General features: G+C 45.1%; 1 protein-coding gene across 1 annotated transcript in view; it reads left to right on the top strand.

Moving 5' to 3' along the window:
* Nucleotides 1-17,991, top strand: part of LOC108788127 (interferon-induced GTP-binding protein Mx2-like) — a 38,478-nt gene extending 20,487 nt beyond the window's left edge. The window contains exons 6-15 of the mRNA XM_018557854.1: nt 856-1,010; nt 2,304-2,442; nt 3,435-3,633; nt 6,207-6,285; nt 8,269-8,391; nt 10,060-10,201; nt 11,992-12,150; nt 13,410-13,486; nt 15,265-15,489; nt 17,723-17,991. Coding sequence (XP_018413356.1) covers nt 856-1,010; nt 2,304-2,442; nt 3,435-3,633; nt 6,207-6,285; nt 8,269-8,391; nt 10,060-10,201; nt 11,992-12,150; nt 13,410-13,486; nt 15,265-15,489; nt 17,723-17,953 — 1,529 coding nt within the window. The 3' untranslated portion in view covers nt 17,954-17,991. The remainder of the gene's footprint in view (nt 1-855; nt 1,011-2,303; nt 2,443-3,434; nt 3,634-6,206; nt 6,286-8,268; nt 8,392-10,059; nt 10,202-11,991; nt 12,151-13,409; nt 13,487-15,264; nt 15,490-17,722) is intronic.
* Nucleotides 17,992-18,442: the final 451 nt, after the last annotated feature.

The following is an 18,442-nucleotide window of genomic DNA, read 5'->3' as shown; positions in this document are numbered from 1 at the left end:
GGGGGGGGTGTTATGTATGTTTTGTAATTCCTTCCTTCCGCAAGGAAGTGCAGGTGGAGTATGTGTAGGTTGTACCTGTTAGTAACTAAGTATGCGCCCCTACTGTTGTAGGAGGACTGTTGTAATGTATTTGCATGCAAAAATTGAATAAACAGAATTTAAAAAAAAAAAACAAAAAAACATCCTATTGAAAAATGATGCAACGCTGAGAAAAATAGCAGATTTTACCTGGTTTGGGGTGGTGGAGAAATGACTTTTGCGGTGTGGGGGTGGATCTGTAGATGGTCAGGGTTGGTACTGCTGGTGTTACTGCTGATAGATTGTAGAATTGTAGAAGGGGAGCCTACTACCATCTTGAGGTGTTCATAAAAAATGTTTATTAAAAAAATACACCTTGGGGTCTATTTATAAACAATTCCCAATGCTCTTCACCCAGTGAATGTCTGTGAGTGTTTATTTTGGGGGCAAATAGTGGCAAAATGAATGCTCTTAATATATTTTTTTCCCAGTTTGAATGCTGTGTATTCTGTGTTGTAATAATAGATTATGTCCACTAGATAGCGCTATGGGGCATAGGAAATAAGTATCTATTTCCTCTGCTCTTCAGCTCCATCTAGTGGCTTTAATGTAATATTAATGTAGTGTAACAACACACTACATTCAAACTAGAAATAAAAATATAAGGACAGTTGTTTTGTTGGCATTATTCACCCAAAATTAACGTTTACAGATATTTACAGGAGGAAGGCCCCTGTTATAAATAGACCCCGTTGAGTTTTCAGCCCCAATCAATACAGACATCTCTGGAAGTAAAGTCTCATATAATTTGCATATTCCTTCTTCTTTCTCTCCTAGCTCAAGACTGCATGGCTGGTTCCGGAAACGGAGTCAGTGAGGACCTTATAAGCCTGGAAATTGTATCTCCTAATGTTCCAGATCTGACCCTGATTGATCTCCCGGGAATCACACGGGTTGCCCTGCCCAATCAACCCCCAGACATTGGACAGAAGGTTTGCTACATATATTAGATGCCATGGCTCACATAAGTCAAGCAGAATAATGCAGGTTACAAGGTGATCCAATTCAGGTCAGAATGAGGTCAACTGCAGGTTAAGTGCGCCTATGAATGTACGCAGATGGAACCCTAAAACATCTCAAATTGATCTCAAATGCATTCTAAAGGCACCTGAAAGCAAGCTGCATTTTACTATCAACACAAGCTGTAAAGCTAAACTCCAGACCGATTAATCATTGTACCTATAAATACTAGCCAATGATCACTAGCCATTGAGCTATTAGCTGGGATGGATGCGAATGTCACAACAACTTCCATTAAGTCCCAATATTCCAAAGTTCATACAGTTTTAAAACCCTGATGATGTCGCAGCCCCCCCCCCCCTTCCCAAAATGCATTGGCTGTTTATATCATCTGTGGACTCTACTACCGTTGGTGCGGTGTTCACCCTATAGCGAGTAGAATATATAGAGACACCGGCACTCCAATAGTAAATCAAATACGTCTGTTTATTGACATATGAGCAGCATAGTGTGATATACTCAATGCACCCTATAGTCTCAAGCCTTGACTTTATCCAAGGTGCCGAATTTGGAGTTCCCTGGCCTTTAAGAGCAGCCCAATCAGAGCCATTTAACTCCATGAACCGGACTTGATTTTGATAATACAAGACTGCAATAGTATCTGATCCAGTCCCTCGTATCCTTGTTTCTCAAATGTATTAGTCCTTAGGCAGGGTTGCTTTAATGTTAATGGTCATGAGAGAAAAAAGTGGCTGCCATTATTAACATCTCCTTCTTAAAATGCTAGTTGCCTGGCCATCACGCAGGTTCTTTCACTTCAATACTAGAGTGACAGACCCAAAGCCAGTAGGCAGATAAGGATTTTAGACTTTTTACCAACTCTATGGATCTGCATGCAGGGCCGAAATTCCCACAAGGCCAAGCAAGGCCCAGCCTTGGGGCAGCAGGGAGTAAAGGGGCAGCAGGAGTGTGGAATTCCTATCTCCCGACGCCTGGGACATGCAGTTCCGGGTGCCAAGCGGGTAGTTATTTTCCATATTTAGCCCTGCTTTGGGCATGCAGATCATGGAAGCCATAAGATCAGTAAAACCGCATTTTCAGAAGAAAGTTAGTGTTGGAAGACCTTTTATATCCATCAGGACATGCTAACTTTAGGTTTTAGAGATGCCCTCAATTTCTTTTAATTTCACCCACACAACCCATTTGAAGTTGATCACATTTTCATTATAGCAAATTTCTAACTGCAAAATGTCGTGTTTTCATAGATCAAGGGGATGATCAGCAAGTACATTAAGAGGCAGGAGACCATAAACCTGGTTGTGGTTCCCAGTAATGTGGACATTGCAACAACCGAAGCTCTGGAAATGGCCAGAAATGTGGACCCCACTGGACAGCGGACATTAGGTACATAGGATCTGTTACTGCAAATTCATTTACTTTGATGCAAAATCAACTGATGTGAAGATTTATGAAGACAAGAGCAGCTCGCCCCTAGTTGGAAGCAGCCTTTGACCTGCCTGTGCTGCCTGTGACCGGCAGTGTTTGTAGACTGCCCTTAGGGGTTAGGATCAGCAGTTGACCTGCTTAAGAACAATGAATACAAAACTCTCACTGCTCCAATTCTGTGGTTGGATTGCCATGGTGGAGATCCTTCAGGTGCCAGCTGAAAGATGCATCTTCACCTGCAATTACTCCAGTTCAAAAATAGCCACCCTCCACGGGTCTTCCATAACATATCCAAGCTTTAGTGTAATCTACAAACCGATATACACCACATAATGCTCCCCATTATGAGATAATCCCCTATGAGGCTATTTTGGAACTGGAGTGACCTGCTTATGACCTGCAGTTGCTTGTTGCCCCTTTATTTACTTTCTATCTTCCTTGGCACCATCTAGTGGCCATATTGCGATATTACATGAAAAAACATTCTAAAATACATTCCCTCGTAAAGAAAAAACAAAACAATGTTAATTTTGGCATCTATCTGCACAGAACAAATGATCGCAGACATTCCCAGGGTGAAAGACACTGCGAATAGTTAATAAATAGACCACTTAGTATTTTATGTTCATGAGTATGAAGATGGATTCAATTTAAAGTGTTAGGGCAGCTAAAACTGATATGCCAGTTTTGGTGGATGATATTTTGGTGGCTAAAGTTACTGACACGTGGCAGCAGGGAAAAATATATATATATTTTTTTTTTATCGTGAATAGTAGGTAAGGAGGGATGGATGGGGGGATTTGTTTTAGCATGTATGTAAATGTAAACTTGCAGAAATCAGTCTAGTGAATATTCTTCCTTTACTGCACCCAGGCAGAGAATACACTGCCTGCGGCCTGCCTCTGGATACCTTTGATGATGCTGAACATTTCCTGTAACTTCTCTCCCAGGAATCTTGACCAAGCCTGACCTGGTGGACAAAGGAGCAGAAGAGGATGTTGTTAACATAGTGAGAAACCTGGTCTACACACTCCGGAAAGGCTTCATGATTGTCAAGTGTCGTGGGCAGATAGAGATCCAGAATAACATTTGCTTGGATGATGCTATAAGGAACGAGAAAGCTTTCTTCGAAAACCATGAGCATTTCAGGTATAAGGGCAATAATCTTGGTCTTTATTAGGGATGCAAAAGTACCGATACTAGTATCGGTGCCGATACCGAGTATTTGGATGAGTACTCGTACTCGTCCAAATGCTCCAATACTTACCTCAGATACCGGAACTTCCGGTCAGAGGAGGAGATCTCCCTCTAACAGGCAGTGCCAAGGGAGCATAGAGCTGGCTTCCTTTCCTCCTCCCGGTTTGTTGATTGGCTAGGAAGCAGGCTTAATGTGTTGCTAAGCAGCCTGGCTTCCCAACCAATCAGAAAGCCAGGCGGCATGTAATGAGCCACCTCCTGGCTTCCTGATTGGTCAGGAAGCCAGGCTGCCTAGGAACAAGTGAAGTCGGCTTCTTAGCCTATCAGGAAGCCAGGAGGCGGGTCCTGACGTGCCACCCTGTTTGCTGGTTGGCTAGGAAGCCAGCTTCACTTGTCAGGAAGCCGGAGAGCACCTCATGACTCGCCGCCCCCGGCTTCCTGATTGGTCAGGAAGCCAGGCAGCCTCTGAAGCTGGTGTTCTTTCGCTAGAACACCAGCTTCACAGGCAATCAGGAAGCTGGGCAATGGGTTAAGATCCGTCTCCCAACTTTCTGATAATCGGGGCACAATGCACCGGTACGAGGTAGTCAGTATCGGCGAGTACTGGGGGGAAAAAATTTGGTACTTGTACTTGATACTAAAATAACGGTATCGGTGCATCCCTAGTCTTTATCATTTATGGTTATGACTGTCTTCCTAATAACAGAGTATATTTGCTTTTCTGCCCTGCTGTATTTAATAGCGGATTGCTAAGAGGAACAGTGTGCATGTTGGTGTATATTAGCAGATGGGACGCATAACTAGTTGGTTTGCATGCAAATTGAAGCTGTGTTGGTGGTACCTGCCCTTCCTGTAACACCTGCGTTAGAGCTTACCTCTATTACTGTATGCTGAAGACAACACAATGTGGGCTAGCAATTCACAATTATAATTGTTCAATGCAGTTATCATTACTGAGCTTCTATTCAATACGCTATGTGTTTGTCTTGTCTCCCTGATGTAAAGGGAGTGTTGTCCATGAACATTGTTGGCTGTTTTTTTTTCGATTGAATTGAGAAAATTTAAAAGGCACTTTTGGACTCTTTCACCTTTTGGTTTGGTGCCTCTTATTGCTGGACATTGAGGTTTCAGACAAAGTGAGCCAGTAGGCAGAGTTCTGTCGCCTTAGCTGACACACGGTGCTGTGGGAATCCTGTGTTGTGTATCAAATGTATTCTAATAAATAAAAAGGATTGGCGGCGATGGTAGAAAGAGCTGTCCATGGTGCTGATTGTAAATCAGACAACCAGAGAACTCATTTGATTCAGGCCATATATGAAGCTGCACTACTGACGGTACTAGATCTTCAAATAATAGTTGGTTTCCCGAAGTGATAGAGTTGAATGGCGCCGCTACAAAACCAGATAAAGGCACACACAGCCACCAGCACTCCAGGCATAGAATTGCATCTCAAATGTATTGAGAAAAACAGCTTCACAGGTGACGTTACTCTATGTTGCCTTGAGAAGGGGACCGTACGAGGCCCCTGAAATGCCTGACTCTGCAGACAGTTGGCGACTTTTGCGCACTGTGCGCTTCAGTATGCGCTGACCTTGTTCTTTCACTTTACGTGGGCTACCACTTCCTGGCTGAGTTACTATTGTTCCCAGTTGCTTCCACTTTGTTATCATACCGCTAACAGGTGACCGCAGAATATTTAGTAGCGAGGAAATGCCACGGATGGACTTATTGCACAGGTGGCAACCTATCACGGTACCAGGCTTGTAGTCACTGAGCTCCTGAGAGCGACCCATTCTTTCATCAATGTTTGTATAAAGCTGGCCATACACCTTACAACCATCGCAAGACTTTCATTGTGCGATGGTTGTAAGGTAATTAAAAGCTTGTACGATCTGCCCATCTTGGACAGGCAGATCGTACTTGCGATCATCGCAAGCCCTCCCCGCTGAGGGGCGGGCTTCCGATGATTCCAATGCTGAGCGGGCAGTGTGCGCTTGCGCACACCGGCCCATGCGGCATTTGTCTCCTGAGAACGCCACTAACCTGCCACAAATCGTACAATTCCCGGCGGGATTTCAAGCGTGCTCGGGAGACAAAAGACGTACGACCGTACAGTAGAAACGGTCGCACACCTTCCATACACCTGCCGACTATCGTACGATCGCGGGATCACCCGCGATTATCATACGATAATCGGCAGGTGTATGGGCACCTTAAGAGTCTGCATGCCGAGGTGCGTGATTTTATACACCTTTGGCCATGGAGGAGATTGGAACACCTGAATCCAATGATTTGGAGGGGTGTCCCAATACGTTTGGCAATATAGTGTATGTCTGTGATGCTGTTCTTCACAATTACATGTCTGAAATGCTGGTGACTTCATATCCCTTGAGTCAGAGAGCTCCTTCATACACATCCCAATAATAGAGCTCATGAGAAAAAAGACTACAATTTACTCTTGGATGGAATGACATTACAAAACTCCACAGCGGAATTCATTATATTGTTTTATTTTATTTTTTCAGCGCCCTGTTGGATGACGGCTTTGCTACAGTCCCGGCACTTGCAGAAAAACTGACCGTTGAACTTGTTGATCATATCAGTGTAAGTTACTTACAAAGAATAGAATATTAGCCACGGCTGTATCAGTTAATACAGCCATTTATTATTTACTATACATTATTTCTTTATTATGTTCAATACTAAAAAAAAGCTTTTACGTTTTTTCCAGTTGGTTAATTATAGTAATATTGCCTATAAATAGTTCATTTTTATTTTCAGCCAGCAGGTAGAGCTCCAGGCTCCAATGTTTCCCATATTTTTTTAATAAATGTCTGTTTAACCCTTTCGCTGCCAAGGCATTATTTTTTTTTGCACACATGTTGTAATTCACATTTTAATCCTGCAAATTACCTAAAACCTCCAAGAATTATATATTTCCTGAAAGCACAGACCCCGTAGAATAAAAAGGAAGGAGAAAATTACACTGGTTAATTTTAGCACCCAAAAACACAATATAATACCCTTTTTTTTGTCAAATAAAAAAGATTACATTATTTTGAATAAATAAATACTCAACATGCCAAGCTTAACAATTGCATGCGCCTGTGAAACGGTGACAAAATTTGGCACACCAAATTGCCCATAGGCAATGCTTTAAAAGCCCGTACAGGTCATCAGTTTAGAGTTACCTGTGAATATTGGCCCCACAATTATTGCCTCTGCAGATCGTTCTTGAATAATTTTTTCCATGCTTTCTCTAGACAGGAATGACAGCTAAGAAGTCGGAAGTGAAGTGTCTCTTCCAGCTCCATTCAGCGGGGAGGAGATCGGTGAACAGATGTAAGCCGGTCTCTCTCCCCTCTACCTGCTGATAGTGGAATCGATTCTGGCAGCTCAGCCGCCAGAATCACTTCCAGTATAAAGCCGACCGTTGGATTTGCGCAGCTGAACAGAGTCCGGCAGACCGGTGGCTATCTGTTTAGATGGGCCCGCTGCCAGCGACCTATGGTATAAGTCATTGGCAGCGTAGTATTAAAGGCTGGTCATTTTTTACCTTACTTCCTGAGCATCAGAAAGTAATAGGAAAGTTTGCAGTTGTGACTTAAAGTAGTATTAAAGGCCGGTTGTTTTTTACCTTAATGTATTCTCTTCATTAAAGTAAAAAACAACTAGTACCTTTTGGTGTCTCCCCCCTCCCAAACTTACCTGTGTCATCGCTGTCACCGCCGCCAGTCTCTGAAGCTATCCTCCCCTCCCCAAACTTCCTGGTTGCAGGGGAAGGATACTGGGGGCAGAGGAGTCATAGGCTCCTTCTGCCGTCAATCACCCTTTAGGGAGGTGAGGAGGGGCGTGGCCTGTCTATGGGCGCACACAGCTACTGCGGCACAAGCACACGGGGTGCCTCCACAGCAGCTGCTTAGCTGAGGGTGGCACCCATGCAGGGGGCAGGGGGATGAGCACTGCGGGGACCCACTAGAAATCGAGAAACTGAAATTATTTTCAAGAAAAAGAACAGAAGATTTATAAAAATGGGTGACTCCCTTTCCCTGCCTGCTCTTTTTAGATACATCATACAGAATTTCAATCAGGGAGAGAAAGAGTCTGAAGGCAAGCAGCTACTTCTGTTCTCTCAGTGCTGTGTGGCACTACTGCCATAGGTGGACCAATTATTATTTAAAAATTTTTTAAAGTGTTAAGCAGTATAAGTAACTGAATTGGACTTGTTATCAACTTCCTGCAGTCCATAGTGGAGCCCAATCTGGCAGAGGATCAATCAGCACAAAACCCCAATTAGCGCTGTAGTATAAGAAGTGTGTTAATAGGAGGAGAGAGCAGAGTGACAGAGAGATACGCTCATCAGTCTGCTGCTCCTCCTTTAACTGTCCAGGCATTGAATTTGCCTCCTGCATTGCCACACAGAACTGTGCTGTGCCGCAGAGCTGATTAAATATAAGGACTGGACGGACACAAATACAAATCCTTTGGTGGGTAAAATAGCTTCCTTATGTATTTTTCATCTGTCTTTTGGTCTAAACACACTTTTCTGTTTTGTATTCGATTTTCATTTTTTTTTCTTCTTTTCAGAAAAGTTTACCTCTTTTGGAGCAGCAAATCAAAACAAAACGCAAGGAGGCAGAAGAGAGGCTGAGAATGATCGGCACTGGGGTCCCAGAGTCTGAAATGGATAAAGTTGCCTACCTCATTGATGTAAGTACAGATCCACAGGTCTGTAAAAATCCACCACCAGGTACCTGCTCAGGTATATCCACAGATATCTAGAGTGGTATATCTATGGTCAATTATTGAAGACCTTCACCCTTACTTTTCATAACCAACCTACTGTTGACTTGTGTATGTTTGTGTGTGTGTGTGTGTGTGTGTGTGTGTGTGTGTATATGTGTGTGTGTGTGAGGAGCGTGTGTGAATTTGGATTCACTTTGTCAGGGGCTTATATATAAACTTCTGTAGGGAAATCTAACATGTATGGGCTTGCATGGAGCTTCATTGTGGGATGTGACCCTGTCAAGGACTCTATCAACACGGGTGTGTTGGCATTCCCAAGAAAGACACAAAATGGTCCAAATAAGGTGACAGGTTTTTTTTAAGACTTTGCTGATGAGGACCAGAAGTTATGGCAGGACAGAATTTGACAAGACAATGCTGTGATGATGTCATGATGATGAACAGTTTGGTGAAGGCCTTTTTCTGTCCCACCATGACTTGTGGCCTCTTCTTCTGTATGCAATTAAACTACTAGCATTCCCGCCCTTGTGTATTTGCGAGTTATTTCCCACTCGTATGCCGACATGGAGCAGTCAGGGAAACAGGAAAATTGTATTTCATACTTACCGCAATTTTCCTTTCCTGACGGCTCCATGTCGGCATAGTTCCCGCCCAGTCGGAGTTGCTAGTTATGTAACACATTGGCTGGGGGGAGGCTCAAATTTATGAGCTATTAGTCCTATCAGATGGGGGGGGGCGGAGCCTGTACCCACTCGTATGCCGACATGGAGCCGTCAGGAAAGGAAAATTGCGGTAAGTATGAAATACAATTTTCCTGTATCACTTTGCCCCTGTATACAAAGCCAGTTCCATAAAGACATGGTGTGATGAGTTTGGTGTATTGCACACTACAGGAATGAATTGGAATGCCAATTGCAAGCCAGGTTTCTTCTTCATCAATGGGCACCAATTCCCACAGTCATACTCCCCCCAAAAAAAATTCCTAGGAGATCCGAGGCCGTTTTTGACCGTTTTTATAGTCAAAAAGAGTGTCCAACTTCATATTGATGTCCATGGCTTTGCAATGGGATGTCCAACAAACTCATATAGGGGTGATGGACAGGTATCTACAAACTTGTTTGAATGGGCACCAATACACACAGACATGCTCCAAAAAACCTTCCCAGAAGATGTGAGGTTTTTTATAGTCAAAAGGAGGGGCCAACTCCATCTTGATGTCTTTGGCTTTGGAAGTCCAACAAGCTCATATAATGTGAGGGACAGGTATCTACAAACTGGTCTGAATGGGAACCAATTCCCACAGCCATGCTCCCAAAAAACTTCCCAGAAGATGTGAGGTTTTCATAGTCAAAAGGAGGGGCCAACTCCATATTGATGTTAATGGATGTCCCATAAGCTGATATAGGTGTGATGGTCAGGTATCTACAAACTTTTGGTCATATAGTGTAGACATTAGAACTAGGGTTAAAAGGAAAAGGTTTTTTTCTTTGTGAGAGACACAGGTGGCCCCAGTTTAAACTTCACACAAGGGCCCTGTGACTTGTTAGCTCCACCCCTGCTCTTCTGTATATATTAGAAAATCCCCAACATCACTGTTATTTGATATGTGTCTCCTTGTTCTTTTTATGTCAGAAAATTAAATATTTTGAAGAGGAACTTGAACAAGCCATTAATGGAGAAGAAAATGTCGACAAAGGAAATCTGAAGCTTTTCACCAGCATGCGGAAACACTTTAATACCTGGGAAAGAACTCTAAAAGATTCATCTGACAGATGTAAGCACACCAAAACTGCTGCGCAATAAAATAAATCTACCTTGTTCATTTCAAGGAACGCTTACAGGGTTATTCACAAAGTTGCCGAAGGCAGCCGAGTGAAAAACTAAGCCAAAGTGAACATCGACAGAAATCGGCATGTTCGGCTGAGCCGAAGTGCAGTAGGAGTTCGACTCAGTCGATTCAACATCTGGGAGCCGAACGGCAATGAGTGAATAGCCGAATGCCGCTGAGCGGCATTTGGCTCGGCTATTCTGCTCAGTACCTCTGTGGTACCGAGCACAATAGCAAATAAGTGAAAAGAGTGAAAATAATAATTAAAAAAAGGTTAAGAAATTATTTGAAAAATCATCCAAAATAGAAAAATTAAAAATAAAAGAAAAATATTTTAAATAAAAGAAAAAAAAGAAAAACAATTGGGTGGAGCTGGCAGTGACAGCTAGCTCGGCCCAACTGTTTGCTATTGGCCGGCACCTGCTAGAGTCTTCTTGTGAAGTCACGACCGGCTCCGCCCAGTTGTTATTGTTTAATGACAGATTTGGGGACTCTGATCTGTCATTACAATTGGGCGGCGCGAGCCGTGAGATCACGGCTGGCTCCGCCCAGCTGTCATTTGCGGGGGCGAACGGCCGGCCTTTGGTAGACCGTTCTCCCCACTTGGGCTGTCACTCAGGCTCAGTGGAGCTGAAGCATATGCCTTTGGCTCGGCTGAGCCGCTCGGCCACCTTTGGCTGCTGTACAGGCTATTGTGAATAGCCCGTACAGCAGCCCTTTGGTTCGACTGAACCGAAGGACTCTGGTGGCCGAAGAGAGCCGAAGCTACGGCTGTATCCTTCGGCTCAATAGTGAATAACCCCTTATTGTTTACCTTGTTCATAAATAACAGATTTCAGTGTCGGATAGTACAGTCAGCATTCTGGCAGGACACCTGCAGCAAGACTCTCATTTGGACCCACCTAGGAGTACACACCCGAAAGGAAATTTCCTGCTTGTGTGATTGTCTTACTGGTTTTCTCAGAAGTCGGCAAGATACAGACAGAGTCAAATTTTAGGAATCTCCAGCATCAGGCATTTTATTTTTGTGAGATGCTCCCAAAGGTTGTCTAAAGGGAAACAGACACTGCAGCTTTCCTGATTAGAACACTGAGATTTGCTCTGGTAGTTATAATGCAGGCTGACTTTTCCATTCGGGGCTCAGTCTGCAGGTTACATAGGGAAACAAACAGCTATTTCTTTAAAACAAAAAGGTAAGAGTCTGGAAATGTGTTTTCTAAACTCTTTTCAATGTAGATAGATCACCTAGAGGGGATTGCATTCTTTTCAACAAAACGGAAGTTACACTTTAAGCCCTACTCTCTCCCAGTGCTAAGCCTTGCTCATGTCATGCAATTATGTGTTCGCTCACTTCCCGATCTACTGAGCCGACCTGTGACAGTTCCATTGTCACAGGTCGGCTAGAACTATGAGGATGAGTGGAAAGAACTCACCTCATAGTTCTCCTTTAAATGCCAGCACTGCGTAGTAGAGGCTCTGGTATTCGACAGAAGCAAAGCTTTGTATCAGGAGTGGGCAGGATTTAATATCGACCTGTAGAAAAGTCCCTATGTTCAGCCTGGGTCTCGGATTATAGGGGCTCCACAGGGGTAAAGGGGTTGATGTTAAGGGGTAACACAGGTATTTTGGGGCACCACAAAGTACCTTCACCTTAGCACTGTGGATACCTTACTAACATTTTACTCCACATCATGTTCAGATGAATGTAAAATCTTTTGACTGTAACTCATTTTCAGATGCTGAGGACCTAAGAGATGACGTAAAGATCTATGAGGATCAACACCGAGGCCGAGAGCTGACAGGCTTTGTAAGTTTCAGAACGTTTGAAAATGTCGCCAGGAAGCAAATCCAGACGTTCGAAGAGCCGGCGATTGTGAAGCTGAATGAAATAGCCGGTAAGAACGCAGTCCTGTCATCTCACAATCGATGTGTCTCTTTTACCTTTCTCAAACCCCATTCCCTCAAAGGGCCATGCCCCACTAGTGACCCTGTAAATGGTGAGTGGTCGTTATACTGGGAAAACAGGGTAAGAGAAATACACTCCTGTTTCCATGTGTTGGTCCCTTGCTGCTGGATGAGCGAGATGTCATTCCCTTATTGGCAACTTACATTCTTACAGCATTACCGTCTGCAAGGGAGCAATGCCTCACTCCTCCTGGTCCTCCAGCCAGCAAGGGGCTGACACATGGATCTAGGTGAGTATTTTCTCTGCAGTTTTTAGTAAGGATGCACCGATACCGGTATTTCGGTATCGAGTACGAGTACCGATATTTTTTTTTGGTACTCGCCGATACCGAGTACCGGAAGTCACATTCAGGAAGCCAGGCTGCATGTAATGACTCACCACCCGGCTTCCCGATTAGCCGGGAAGCCGGGCAGCGTGTAAAGACTTGCCACCCGGCTTCTTGTCACTAGGTGACGAGAAAGCATGGAGACGATTTTCTGGCCAATCAGGAAGCTGGGCGCTGTGTAATGACGTTGCGCCTGGCTTCCTGATTGGCCGGTAGGCAGGCTCCATGCTCCCTCATCATGAGGTGACGAGGGAGCATGAAGGCGGCTTCCTGACCAATCCGTAAACCGGGCACCACGTCATTACACGCTGCCTGGCTTCCTGATTGGCCGGGAAGCTGGCTCCATGCTCTCTCGTCACTTCATGGAGCTGGCTTCCGGGCAATCAGGAAGCCGGGCAGCGTGTCATGACGTGCTGCCCGGCTTCCTGATACCAGAAGTATCCGGCTAGGCATCGGAGCATTTGGGTGACTACGAGTACTCGCCCAAATACTCGGCATCGGAACCGATACTAGTATCAGTGCATCCCTAGTCTTTAGCAATCTTGTTGTTGTATTGTAAGCACATGGCGTTTGAATATCTTCAGCCAGGGAATCACAGCTGCCAGTGGCAAGATTCCGTAGAGGGAAACTGAATGTAACTACAGCAAGTAGTGGGCGGGTGCAATAACCAGCCTGCTATTGGCCATTTCAAATTGCAGTAGCCAGCGTGGAGGAGAGAGCTAGTGGATCCAACCAATTAACCGATAATGAGAATAGATGACAACTATTCTCATTATCGATTATTAACGATTAATCGATTAGTTGGTTGCAGCCCTACTAAAGTTACAGTTTTTGGAATTTTATGTTCTCTTTCTTTTCCTCAGAGCTGGTACGGACATGTTTCGATAACATCGCTGCAAAGCATTTTCTGCAGTTTCCAAATCTTTACAGAAGTGCAAAGGTAGGACCGATTGTTCGGTGTTTTTTTGCTAAATAATATTTAATTTTGCTAAATAATATTTAATCTTCACCTTATACACCTTTTCCAAATCTTCAGTCCAGTCATGTGATACCGCAGGGTTCTCTTCATCTTCGCCTCTTATCTGGACTCACTGATACATAGTGCAATGGAAATGAAGGGCACCATGGTCTCAACACCCTGCGCTCACCCTGATACATAATGCACTATGAACGAAGGGCACCATGGCCATAATACGCTGCACTCACAGTATGTGCTCAGTCTTCCAGTGCTGCCATACTGTCATTCAACCCCCAAGGCTGAGGGCATCTTGTGGTGAAGAAGAGGTACTGCAGGGCACAGATTCTGACTAGTGATGGGCTCGGGCGTGTTCGCAGCTCCACGTGCCGGGCCCGATCTCTGCAGCTGCGGACCGGGAACATGTCTCAGCACCTGTGATTGGCGCTGCGCGCTGTCAGCTTCCTGGCTGGCTGGGCACGTGCATCCTGCAAAAAAAGGAGTGCACTACAGCAAGACCAGGATGCAAAACTCTTCCTCCGAGCAGTTAGACTGTGGCCCCACTATGCATCTCAAAGCTTAAAGTAGCATTAAACTCTCATCCATTTTTTTTTTAAATCCATGAATCCAGATCAAACAAATATACAGTAGATTGCCCAGCATAGAATTGTTTTTGCCCATGCACTTGCAGCCATCATGTTTCAGAACAGCTGACTCAAACTCTCTCAGTTCTGCTTCCCTGAACTTGCTGTCCAGTTCAAGCTCACAAGGGGGAGCACAGTTTCCAGCAGCCATCTATCTACTAGCTTGGAGGAGGAAGGAGCAGCAGAGAGAAGGGGAATGTCTTGACCTGCCGTGTCTGTGTGTTTGTGGAGACTCACACAGCTTTCTATCACACACAAGGGTGGCTCCAGGACCCTGCAAGGGAATAGAGCCAACGTTAAACAGGATATCAGGGTCAGTGCTCAGGGGACCAGCTGATTCTGTAGGAAACTAAAACTTTTAAACATCAAGGAGCAGCATCCATTGTAAGTGATTTCATCAGCATGTGACATATCACAAAAACCTTTTAACTTCATATCACTTTAAAGTGTAACTGCTCTTATCCTCTTCTATCCCCACTGCACTGAGGTCTCCATGCTGAGCCTTCTCGACTCAAATCTTCTCAGTTAGGTCGAGCTCTTACTGTCCATGCCAGTGACGTGTGGTACCTCTGGTTCCGGGTGAGGCACTCCCCAGCACGTACCCCCCGGCCAAAGCCCAGCCCCCAACCCAGTCTCCAAGCTAGTGTGAAGGAGGAGCCTCCCCGTCCCTCACTTGCTCGTCACAGCTGAGGCATCGAGATCGATGGCCTCAGTGGGGTTTTTTTTTGGATTCGACAGCTTGGACCAATGGCGCTTTGCCATTGGTCCAAGTTGCCATTTTCCTACATAATACTAGGTGAGGCTCTGCCTCCCCTGCCTCCCCTGACCACACGTCCCTGGTCCATGCACACTACTATCTCCATTTGATCCTATGGATAGCTTGTACCTGCAGAGAAGAGGCTGTGCAGTGTAAAGGGGGCCACACAATAAGGATCTTCGTAGAGCAGGGACAGGTTATCAGTCACTTAAATATCTAAAAATGTGAGTAGTCCTCTTGATGTGAAGATGTCAAAGTGGTTCACCATCCAAATCTACAGGCTCATGGCATGCTAAAGAGAATCACTTCTCTGACACCCTAGTTCTAAATATTGAGCTTTCCTCTCTGTTTTTTTCCCTAAGGGGAAACTGGAAAATATTTGTGGCGACCAACAAAAAGAGGCTGAGAAGACAATTCAGAACCAGTTCAGGATGGAGGACATCATCTATTGTCAGGACTCGATATACGGGCGATACCTGAAGGCCGCACGCGAGGATGCTACTAAATTTTGCTTTCAGAAGAGGTCATCAAGTGACATGTACTTGTCCATCGTTGAAATGAGTTATCATCTCCAAGCCTATTTCAAGGTGAGCGCTCTGGGTATGCTAAGAAGGCAAGGCTGGAATTGTCTATTGATTGGTAGGACCAGACTTCTATATAGCAAGTGGGACTGGAGGGGTGTGGGCAATATGGATGTGTATTGTGAACAAGTGCAAAGCAAACGACTGAGCAAGCAAGGTGAGATACAAAAAAGAAAAATCAATACACAACAACCTAGTGCAAAGAAACACACAAGCCAGCAGTCGATACAACTATATACAAATTAGCAGGGCTGTAACGTATCACTGAGGGGAAGAATCATTTCCTGATAGGATCACAGATGCAGAGTCTAGAGCCAGGTTATTCAGGTAGAGTGTGGTGAATACAATGCGTCTTCCTATAAACGCAGCGGGATCACTTCAGTATTGCCCACTTAGCACTGTTATGATTTGGGAGTGTAAGAGTTAAGTCCCTGCAGTCTATAACCATAGAATCCTTAAAGGAGAACTATGAGGTGAGTGATTTTCACTCACCTCATAGTTCTAGCCGACCTGTGACAATGAGACTGTCACAGGTCGGCTCAGTAGATCGGGAGGTGAGCGAACACATACCGGCGTTCGCTCACCTCTCGATCTTGTCACTGCAGAGAGCCGTGACAGGGGAGGGACTGGATTCCCCCCTCCCCGCTCCGATCCTCCAGCGCTGACTGGCGGAACAGACGGGGGAGGGGGCGGGCACAGCTGGCTCTGCCTCCAGATAGGCAGAGCCAGCTGTCACTCACGCAGCTGGGCGGATCCAGACATAATTGTCGGGATCCGTTTCAGCTGCGGCGTCTCAGTAAACAGAGCTTAGGGCAGTGGTGGCGAACCTTGGCACTCCAGCTGTGCCAAAACTACAAATCCCAACATGCATCTGCCTCTGGGAGTTATGTCTGTGGCTGTCAGAGCCTTGCAATGCCTCATGGGATTTGTAGTTCCAAAACAGCTGGAGTGCCAAGGTTCGCCACCACTGGCTTAGGGTGATGGGAAGATGCTAGCTTGTGTCCTCCCGTTACCCTTAGGAGAACTATGGGGAAAAGCCCTAACCCCATAGTTCTCCTTTAACACACAGGATAATGGGATAGCCTTCCTTCATAGAATCCCTAATTGATTAGAGAGTGTTATCCAGTGTTTCCTCACACTAGGACAAGCAGACTGGTTGTAGTCTAGCAGGCCATACAATCCAATAAGCGATTAGAGTGGGCAATTCAATATGATTATTATTATTATTGTACAGGATTTATATAGCGCCAACAGTTTGCGCAGCGCTTCACAATATAAGGAAGACATTAAAATCACAATACAATTCAAGACAAGATGGTAAGGAGGGCCCTGCCCCTGAGGGCTTACAATCTAAAAGGGAGGGGCCAGTGATACACGAGGAGGTGGCTGTGTGGGGATGAATTCTTTAAGAAATTGATATTTCAGGGGTTGGTTGCAGTGGGATAGGCTTCCCTGAAGAGAGGAGTCTTAAGGGATCGCCTAAAGGCAGTCAGTGTGGGAGATAGACGAACCGGTTGGGGTAGAGAGTTCCAGAGGATTTGAGAGACTCTAGTGAAGTCTTGGAGGCGAGCAGGGGAGGAGTTGACGAGGGAGCTGGAAAGCAGGAGGTCTTTTGATGAGCGGAGAGGACGGTTAGGGTGATATTTTGAGACAATGCATATATATGACCGGCATCACAGGTCAAGAACATTAAGTCCATCAAATGAATGGCAAAGCAGACAGGTAGAGAGGGTATACTTGCAGTTAGTAGCTCAGGGAACAGTCCTCACTGTGGAAGTAGCTTTTCCCACACCAATGTCTCCTTTAGGAGAGACCCCCTTGCACAGCAGCTGCCGGTGGATAGGGAGGAGTATGTCAGCAATCACTGACATGCTAAGGAGTTCAACAGAGAAGATCCTTTGTGAGCAGGAATTGCTCAGTGTTGTGTTGCAGACAACAGAACGCCGAGCAATTCAAACACCGCGGTTAAATGTGGGTAAGCCCGAAGAGGTCGGAGCGTCATGCCTGGCCGGGATTGGACGGCGGCGGACGTTCGCTACGGTCCGCCTCCAAGAGAGTCTGTTACAAGGGCAATACCAGAAGAGAGGGTCAAGCAGGGTCAGTGCCTCAGATTGTGACATCCATAGGAAGAACTTTAGTCCAGGAAGTAGATGCTGGCCTCGGGTGACGCCTATACAAAGATGGTGTCACCTTGATCTCTTTTTGTTTATCATTTTTTGTAACCTCTTTTCTCTCCTAGAACGCAATAGTCCGCCTGGGTAGCCAGGTCCCTCTCATCATCCAGCATTATGTCCTCCGTGGGTCTGCCAAGCAACTCCACACACAGATGATGCTCCTGCTTCAAGATAAACAGAATTTGGATCTGATGCTGCGGGAGAAGCAGGACCTCTCCACGGAGAGGGACAGCTTAAAGGGTCGGATCAGCCGACTGCAAAAAGCCCAGCAACGCCTGCAAAGGTTTCCCAGCTAAACTCTGGAAGTTCTTTCACCGAACCTGTTATCCAACCGTAACTTTTCTAGTTTAATGCCTTTTTTCAGGAAGGACCACTTTATTACCTTTTGGTGTATTCTCTCACCCGTCTTAGAACCCCTTAAGGCAACAGTGCACCAGTTTTTGCCTGTAAGGTTGCCACCTAGCAGGTTTTTACTCGCTTGGCCAATAAAAATAGATGTGTTCCCAGTGTTATTGAATGGAAATCGATAGAAATTCCATTATTGATAATAAGTATCTTGTATAAATGTGTAATATACCGGAAAATGCAATCCTGCACTCAACACAAGAAACCTGTTTTATTGATCCACCAAGTGCTAAAACATTCCAACTGCCACGGGGGAACTGTTCCCCGACCCTAATAAATATTTTGTGTTGCAGAGCCTTGTTTTTTGAGAAGGCATGACCTGCTTACTTTTTGACTTTTAGGTTTGCTTTAAAGCTAAATTCTAGGCGCACCTAATATAT

Source organism: Nanorana parkeri, unplaced genomic scaffold (assembly GCF_000935625.1).
Source record: "Nanorana parkeri isolate BGI_ZX_2015 unplaced genomic scaffold, ASM93562v1 scaffold306, whole genome shotgun sequence".
In the NCBI taxonomy this organism is placed as follows: domain Eukaryota; kingdom Metazoa; phylum Chordata; class Amphibia; order Anura; family Dicroglossidae; genus Nanorana; species Nanorana parkeri.
Note: the sequence above shows the minus strand (reverse complement) of the source record. Positions and strands in the feature narration are given on the sequence as shown.